General features: G+C 32.2%; 1 protein-coding gene across 1 annotated transcript in view; it reads left to right on the top strand.

Moving 5' to 3' along the window:
- Positions 1-3,251: 3,251 nt before the first annotated feature.
- The window catches only part of LOC106460705 (5' exonuclease Apollo-like), a 12,632-nt gene continuing 6,674 nt past the window's right edge, over positions 3,252-9,209 (top strand). The window contains exons 1-2 of the mRNA XM_022387482.1: positions 3,252-3,300; positions 7,730-7,945. Coding sequence (XP_022243190.1) covers positions 7,742-7,945 — 204 coding nt within the window. The 5' untranslated portion in view covers positions 3,252-3,300; positions 7,730-7,741. The remainder of the gene's footprint in view (positions 3,301-7,729; positions 7,946-9,209) is intronic.

Here is a 9,209-nt window from a genome sequence, read left to right as displayed (position 1 = left end):
ACCAAGACAAATAAAGACATTTCAGCACTTCTCTATTGTAAATCCACGTTCGTCAATTCTTTACGACGAATTTTCTTTTTCGAAGTAATCGGGAGGTAGTCCATATGTATCAAAATATTCTTCTTTTTCATGTCGAATAAAGTACATACATACCTAATGTCTGCCTTATTGATGACTGGGATCCAAATTAATGATGTAGGTCTGTTTCTGTTGCGTGATCTAGTAGTTAATTACTGGCAAATACATCGCGATCTTGTCTCTTGTACGTTAATCTTGGAATATATCGAACAATCTTTTATGGTGTCAGTGTCATTTAAACGTGTATATATATTAAATTGATAACAAACTTACAGGGTGAAGTACCTCGTTGAAATATAAGGTTTTATTAACCCACAAGCGTTCCACACGTGAAAGTGTGGTCACAATGATGAGTCTACACGAAAGGAGAAGAGAAAGCCAACTTCCTGGGAAGCCTGCTGAACATTTCCTAATACAATCTGTAATTGACTGAATGTCCTCGAGTTAATCAACTTCCAGCATCAACTCTATCCCGTTCATATCACAAAGAGTAAACAGTATCGTTGAAGTATGAAACAGTAGATGTTATATTTAACTGAGTGTACAGTATTGTATAAATACACAGCATCAAGAGTTGCTCTGTGCATTTCCTAAAGCAATACTTACACAGACTGAAGGAATAATTGTCAGATATAAAATTTATTTTATCGGACGTATTTGTGAATGTGTTTTAAAGGGTAACATTTCCATAACGAACATCTAAAAAAAAACAAAAACTTAGTCGACACACATCATTATTGAGAGAGTCGACAGTCAAGAAAGCTTCTAATACAGAAAGGGGGATTTATACCATTACTTGTAGCTCCTATACTTTATCATTTGGTAGCTTCGCAGGACATGCTATTGGAAAAGATGCTGGAATTTTAAAATAGGGAAACCTCAAAATGAGTGATTCTTTTTCCTGAAGAACTGGTATACTCACTTATTAACCCAAGGTTTATGAAAAACCAGAGTATGAAATATTGAACTCAATAGTTCACGAAATGTATTCTGTCCTTCAAAATGACACATTACTCACAGATGATAAAACGAGGGTGATAAATAAGTCGCAAAAACTCATCAAACCCTTCACCCACAAGCCATGGAACCCATTAAAGTCAAAACGGAATTGTCGGGTCGTGAAAATTTAAACATCGTAAACAGCGTTTCTCAGAAATATAAAACAGAAAGCTGAAATCCTATTAAACAAAATCAGCTCCACTGGTGATCTATCATGGAATGATCGGATAGAATTAATGTTTAGTGGAAGACCTTCCCCTGACAACAACAGGCAATATGTTCGACCTGGTAAATGATAGTATTTCAATCCTACTGGATGGAAATAATTTGCATATCAGTTACCAAATATTAATATTTCGCAACAGCTCTTGAGAAACAAGACAGATGGCAGCACTGAAATCAAACAATAAATAAAAATTATCAGGGCCCAGATGTGTTATATCTAATTGAGCTCATTTTAAATAAAGTATCACTGTATTATTTGTTCATTTGTGTATTGAGTGTCATAATGGATTGTTGTACACTCTTTAAACTTAGTAATATTTTGAGATGACTAAAAAATAATCCTACTGTTAGAGACAGTATTGATGGTGCACCAAATAAAAGTAAGATGATGTCATCTACTCGGGCGTATTATCTACTCGGACGTGTGATGTGGATCAAGCGCTACACTCTATTGATTATAATCTTAATACACAAATCAGTAATATACAAATTTTCAAGAAACAGCGTAATCGTTTCAGGGATAAATGAACAATAAAAGTAGGATGATGTCATCTACTCAGACTTATTATAATGTGGACGTGTGATGTGGATCAAGTTATACACTCTATTGATTATAATATTAATACACAAATCAATAATATACAAATTTCCATGTTGGTAGAAAAAGAAAACAATCTGAAGAAAGAGTATAAAATTTTACAATAGATGTTACTTGCCTTGACATTATTTACTATGTATATCTTTTTAAAATTATAATATCCCATCGTGGAGGTATGCTTTAGGTCAATTTTGTATAATTAATAGCGCTACCAGGGGCTTTATACTACACCCTCAGTTGGTTAGTCTTGAATAGGTACTCATGATATTGAAACTCTATGTTATAATAAGAACTAAATAACTCTGAGGAACTATGTCTTGAATGGGTAGTTATTGTGTTTGTTGTTGCAAAATACTGGGAACAAACAAAACCTTCCAGTATTTCATTAAAATTGCTTAACAAGGATTATTCATCACTAAATTATTAATAGGCCCGGCATAGCCAGGTGGTTAGGGCGCTCGACTCGCTATCTGCAGGTTCGAATCCCCGTCACATCAAATATGCTCGTCTTTTCAGCCGTAGGGGCGTTATAAGTTACGGTCAATACCACTATTCGTAAAAGAGTAGCCCAAGAGTTAACTAGCTGCCTTCCCTCTAATCTTACACTGCTAAATTAGGGACGGCTAGCTCAGATAGCCCTTTTGTAGCTTTGCGCGAAATTCATAACAAACATAACAAACAAACAAAGGATTAATATATACTGCAGAAATATCAAAGTTTATTGACTTTTTTTGTGTACATTCTACAGGAATAATACCATGAAAATTCCAAAGGAATGAAGTAATTAACCCTTGCCAGCGACGAATACTTTATTCTGGTATTTTGTGATAGGCTAAAACCCTATTGTTTTTAAAAGCGTTCTTGCACATTTTATTCCACAACTTAATTTTTCAATAGGATTGAATTTTTCAGTATTATAGTACATTACTATGTTGTTTAATTTTTACTGAATAATCAAAGGAAATAAATATTTGACGCTCAGAAGAAAGAACATGACATCTAAATTAAAACGAATGACTTCTCCACCTGAATATTTACTTAATAAGCTCAACAACTGTAACTAGTACTATGTCCTAACCATACGACTGATGCGGAAGCCATCATCTCCGCCCTATTGTTCACTATGTAATGTTTTGTCTATTCCCTACAGCTGGTTTTTCCCTCCATAATAATAAAAATTATCTATATATATTTTGAAACACAATTGTTTATTTCTTCGTGATTTTGAGAGAGCGCTAGAGATTAAAGACAATTTGAAAGATAAAAACAGTGTTCTGACATTTGGAGTTTTATATTGACTAAGTCAATTATAGGTAGCGCCACCAGTCTCTTTTTCCCCGCCTAATTTGACAAACGGCTAAAAAAAATCAAGTCTGCTAGTTATCAACTTGTTCTCAGTAGTTAGTACCGTGGTTAACGATAATAGCAAGAGCAATAACTATTATTTCTTTTGTTCTAAGTTCTACTAAAAACTGTAGTTGAACTTTTAATGTGGTAATTTTTAATGATAATTATAATCGTGCTACTTTTAAGTCAATTCCACATTTTTTGTTTAAGTTAAAATTAAGTTGATCATGTCACAAGAACTGAGTGGTTTAATTTCAAGTTGTAAACTATAAGTATAACTGTAAACTAAAGTTTAAATACTAACTAAAGCACCATGAAAAATTAGTTTCTCTTCCAGATTTCTTGAAAAAGTTGATGTGATGATTTTATTTCTTTCATCTATTTTTGTTGTTCATTCTATATAAGGCTTCAGAAGGTGGCTGCTTAGACACTTTAATTTCAATAAACAAATATGTTGTTAAAACTTCAAGAAAAAAGAATACAGCTAACTTCAACCCGTATTAGCTCTCAAAAGTCACCATAATATTAATACAACTTTATTTGACACCAAATTGTCATCAAGAAATACAGCAAGAATACCTTAGATGTGGAGTATCATTTCATTGCAATGACATATAATTTAAGAAAGCATTTTTTATGTACTAGAAAACAGATAAGTGTGGAGTCAAACAGTTACTTTTTAGTCGCAGTTTATATAACAGCTCTTGATTTTTTTTTTTCTTCAAGTACAAACTTTTAGCTCATAGCTCTGTCATCTCTTGACTGATTTGAGATGTAAGTACAGTTTTGGACTCAGAATGTCAAACCCTTTAGATTGATGTATTTGGCCATGCCCAAAGTCTAACAGATTAACTTGCTCTAATCCTGCCTAAAAGAGTTTTCAATTTGAGGGTAGGCTGGTAGAGATCGTGATGAGTAATAAAATCAAATCAGGTATACACATGCCCCTTGCTTGGTATTGCTAGTGCACAAAAATATAGCTAATAAAAAAGGAAAAAATGTCTCTCAGATTAACTTACTCTAATTCTGTCTTAAAGAATTTCAAGTGTTGCAGCTATTGAGGATTTCCTTTTGTTTATGGAGCATCTAACTATTACTACTCAAGAGTTAAGCTGTTCATTACATCAGTTCTCACTAACCAGAAAAGTGGCATCATCAAAAGTAAAACTTGAGTAATTGTAAGCTTAGTACTAAGTTACTGTACTAACTCAGATTCAGGTGAATAAAGTATTTTAACTGTAACTAAAAGTACTTAATATTATAGAGAAATATACAGAAAAATAAAAACATGGTGATTAGAATTATTGAATGTATAGTTTAATATCTTTGCTGCTGATCATAATTTTGGCTGTTAAATTGGGAAAAATAATTACATTATTATCATATAATTTTATGAGTGTAGAATGCTTGCTTGAAGTTTAGTTATAACATTTCAGTGCTTTGGCCAAGGTTTTATGCCCATTAGTTACCAATGTGGATGACTGATGTGATTTTTATGCTAATATTGTCCATTGTGGCATAAAATTGAGGCCTAGATCTGCAGTTATTACACCTTGAACAGTCTGTTGGATTTTACTGTTCAGGCTATGAATCAAATGACATACAAACAAATATTGAGTTAAGAAATTGATCACCCACTTCTGTTTTCATGTTGACATTTTTGTCTCTTATTGTTTGCAGAGAAGTGAGGTAACATTTTATCAACAATTTGTTTTGGTGGCATACACAAAAGAAAGTATTTAAGCAAAATTTATAAAAAAGCTTTGTTTAGTGTCCTTTTGCCTTCCTAGTGGGTGTTATGCAAAATATGATTAGTGATATGCTTTCATTGTCTTATTTTTCAGAAGTGGTCCTAAAACTGTTGGCATTTGTGTGAAATCCGTAGATAGTTTCAGTGATTGATTTGTCATTCATTGGTTGTACTTACTACATCAAGATAATCCCAAAAAGAAATGTACTCCGAGTAAATATTTGTTTCTCATGGAAATGTTTTCCTAAATAGATTAATAGAAGAACAAATAAATGTTTGACTTATGAAACAGTGAATTCTACTTTAAAATGGAGAATAACTGAAGCTTATAAGCTTGAAACTCATCATTGAGAATAATATTGAAGAGTGATTATGCAAATTTCTTGACTAAATACTTCAAATTTGATTTGAAGGATTTTTTTATTTGCATTACCTGCAAAATCATAATAATTTAGTTTAGTGCTAGTGCTTTAAGTGATTTTGAAGGAGCCTAATTAACTTGTTTGCAGTTTTTTTCTGATTAAGGTAAGGAAGAGATTTCTGAACTGACCATTTTCTTTAAGAGAAAGAAGGATTTCTCATTTAGATTTTGTGTATGTTGAGAAGCTAGTAGTTCTAGAAAAGCTTGAGAATAAGGTTCCTGACCTTGGTATTGATAACATCTTAGGAATGACAAGGGGCCTCTTGGTATCAAAGATATCAAACACCCATCTGCCTACATATCCAGCCCTGACATTCCAAGTACATGTCAATACCCTAAATCTTTAAAGATGCTTTAACTGTTGTTTTTCAGAAATCTCTTGAAATGTGATTACAATTTTTAAAAAAGGTTGATCTGGGAAACTATAAGCATCTAAGTGTGACTTGTCTTGTCAGCAAAATGGTTGAATCTTTCACTAGATGTAAGAAAAGTAATTAGATAGTTAGCAGTTAATTAATGATTTCAAGATAAAATTTTATAGCTGTGTAATCTAAATCTTGTTTCAGTATCCTGTTCGTTAATTGATATATATCCAGACACTTGTTTCTACCAAAAATACTGTTTTCAGTCTTATTAAGATCAAAGTAAAATAGGATGTAATATACATTTTTCATTGCAAATTTTTATCTTGGAATACTTTGTACTATTTTATGAACTATATCGTATATTCTGCTCTTAGTTAAAATTAAAGAAGCCAATAAGAAAGTCTGAGATTTGTTAACTTTCACAAAGTTAGCACTATCTTGATTTTAACATTGTTCTTTTTATATAAACCCAAATTAATGAACTTACACATGCAGTAGAAGTAATGCAGGTTTACAAACTCTAATTGTATTACCTTTTAATTATTCACTACTATTTCCCCATTTTCAAATATTAATTATGCTTGATTTGGGTTTAGGACAATTGCTGCCAGTCAGAAGAACTGAATAATCCAAATTCTTAAAAGAAAACTTAATACATGTACTTAAAAGCAGAATAGTATAGATTTTAAACCAAAAAACCATCTACAATTTTCATTTCCATTAAGTAATTATTCAATAATTAAATTGCTAATAGCCAGTGTTATATGATAACACTAATTGCATATAACTTGTAAAATTAAAAAGTCAATATCTAAGTACTGATTAAAATGCTAATATCTAATGATATTACTGTAATAACACTTACCATAGACAATGTGTTAAATCAGAATGAAAGATCAATACCTTGGTATATTAGAACAATTGTTTAAGTGTAGTATAATTAGAGGTTTACAAAATTTATTGCTTGGGCAAATTTTACCTTGGAAAAGGATTAAAATAATTTTTTTTTCTATAAAAAGCAAAAATAATCTTATTTCTATTAGTCAAAAGTTAACCACAAAAAAAGACAGCAGTCTTCCTGCTCAATAACATTAACTAATTAATAAAATGAACTCAAAGAAACAGCAATAATCTACAACACAATAAGATATGGAAAACAAAATCTAACCATATGTATAAGCTATGTTGTACAGTAATTGTGGTGTGTAACTTTGTCTTAGACACCACATTCAAATACATGACACTGACAGCAATTATGTGGTAAAATATATAATTAGTAACTTCCTTGTATGTCCATAGATGGCAGCAGTATTGATATGAGCATAATGTAAATTTGACCAGACATCAAATATATCTATACTTCTTTCTGGTGAATCGTTTTCTACAAACATACCTTTTTCTTGAGATATGTCACCAGAAACAAATTTCTAGCTTCATTTAGTAGTTGGCATGAGTTGCTCTGAGTCGGAGCCACTCGTAGTGAGTACTAAATCTCTGAGATTGTTAATTAAATTATTGTTTACGGACATCAATTAATAGAGCAAAGATCTAAGCATCATTTTAAGATTTCTATTGTATTATAGAGTTTTTATTTGTGCATGTTTTGATACTGATTTACCTATAAAAGAATTTGTCGTAAATGATTTGTTAGATTTATGGTGTGTTGAGATTATTCAGTATTTTATGGTTTCATATTTCCTGTGTGATTAGTGGAGTTCTAGGAACTGAAGTTTTTCTTCTAATTTTGATAAAGTACTTCAGAGACATGTTCTGTTTTTACTCGTAATTATTAGAGAATGAAAACAAATTGAACAATTTTAAATTGGAGACCAGTAAAATTTTTCATTTTAGGTAGTACTGTCTAAGAACTCAATGCATTATAGGTATAAAGCCTTTCTATACTGTAGTAATTGAAAAATAATTACCTTTTTTCTTTTCTTTCCTAGTTAACTTGTATCATGGGAGGAAGCAGAAATGGCCATATTATTACTGGCACGCCTATTGCAGTGGATTTTTGGAAAATTTCAGAATGTTCGTTTGTCAAGTTGTTTTTCCTAACCCATCTTCATGCTGATCACATAATGGGACTGAGCAAGAGTTGGTGCTTCCCCATCTACACATCTCCTGTCAATGCTAGCCTGCTCCCATTGAAAGTTACAGGTGTACGTACATATTTGGTGTCATTGTTATTTTTAAGTACATAAGTTGTTATTGTTATTTAAGCTTGGTTGTGAGACATAAGAAACCCTGGAGGTTAGGGCACTCAACTCGCAATCTAAGGGTCACAACTTTGAATCCCCATCTCTGAACATGCTCATCCTATATGGTTGCTAACTGGGCCAGCCACTCAGGTGTAAAAATTTTTGGCTTACAAATACATTGGCTGACCACAAACTACTTGGGATTAAGATCTTAAAAGGGAAAAAAAAGGAAAGGATGATTTTAAATATTTTTGTCTTAAAATGTAATAATTTATAATGTAAAATGCATGTACATTAGGGCTGGACAACTTTTTAAATGATGAAGCTATTTATTGGTCATTTTGAAATAGACTGTCACATCAGCTGATACACACACATGCTGTATGATCTTGTAATTTTGAAAGACTAGACTAATGTTCATGTGTCCACAAAACTCCTCCCACTGTTTAAGTCTGATTTGGATGAAACTTCAAACAATTTTTCAACATCATAAGGGGAAGTTCCTAACCAAGTTTCATTACAATTGGATCAGAATGAGGATTCACACATAGGATGATATATGTGACATTGTCAAGAACTGGATCGCCTAACCACACATTCATACTCACAAAAGAGGCAGATAGGAAAACTCGCAAGTTCTTTAGTCAGTAATAAAATTTTCACAAAGTTTACTTATATTCTGTTGATTGAGATTGTCATACTAAAGTATTTGAGCAGAAGGCCCAACAATGCTTTCAGCAGGAACTAGTACAAATAACTGCCCTTAGGGCAGCATTTCTGCTAGTTTTGGATATAATCAAAAATTTTGTGTGGGGAACTTACAAGACAGAATAATGGCTGAGTTTTTTGTCAGTTTGTGATCACAATAAGGTATTGTTGCGTCATCGAGGTCACGTGACTGGTGTGGCGCCCTCTAGTTTCTAGAACTATCTTGTTCTTTCAAGAATGCTCTAGTATTTGATAGATAGGGTAGGCTGGTATATAAAAGAGGGGAATGTAATGTGTGTATGGATAGTGAGTAATTGATCTGCAGTCAGAAGTATTATTGAGCACGTTCGTTGTTATAGCGTTTGTTTAGCGCAATTGTTGAAGTTGAGTCGAATATAACTTTACCGATACAAAAGAATAAACCAGTTTTTATTAAGAAAGAACTTGTGTCGCTTAAGTTTCGTCTGAATGAACGTCTCCGGTTGTTAATTAATTTTCCGTAACTAACAAATTGGTG

The sequence above is a fragment of the Limulus polyphemus genome, unplaced genomic scaffold (assembly GCF_000517525.1).
Source record: "Limulus polyphemus unplaced genomic scaffold, Limulus_polyphemus-2.1.2 Scaffold819, whole genome shotgun sequence".
Lineage (NCBI taxonomy): Eukaryota > Metazoa > Arthropoda > Merostomata > Xiphosura > Limulidae > Limulus > Limulus polyphemus.
This window is presented reverse-complemented; position numbering and strand designations above follow the sequence as displayed.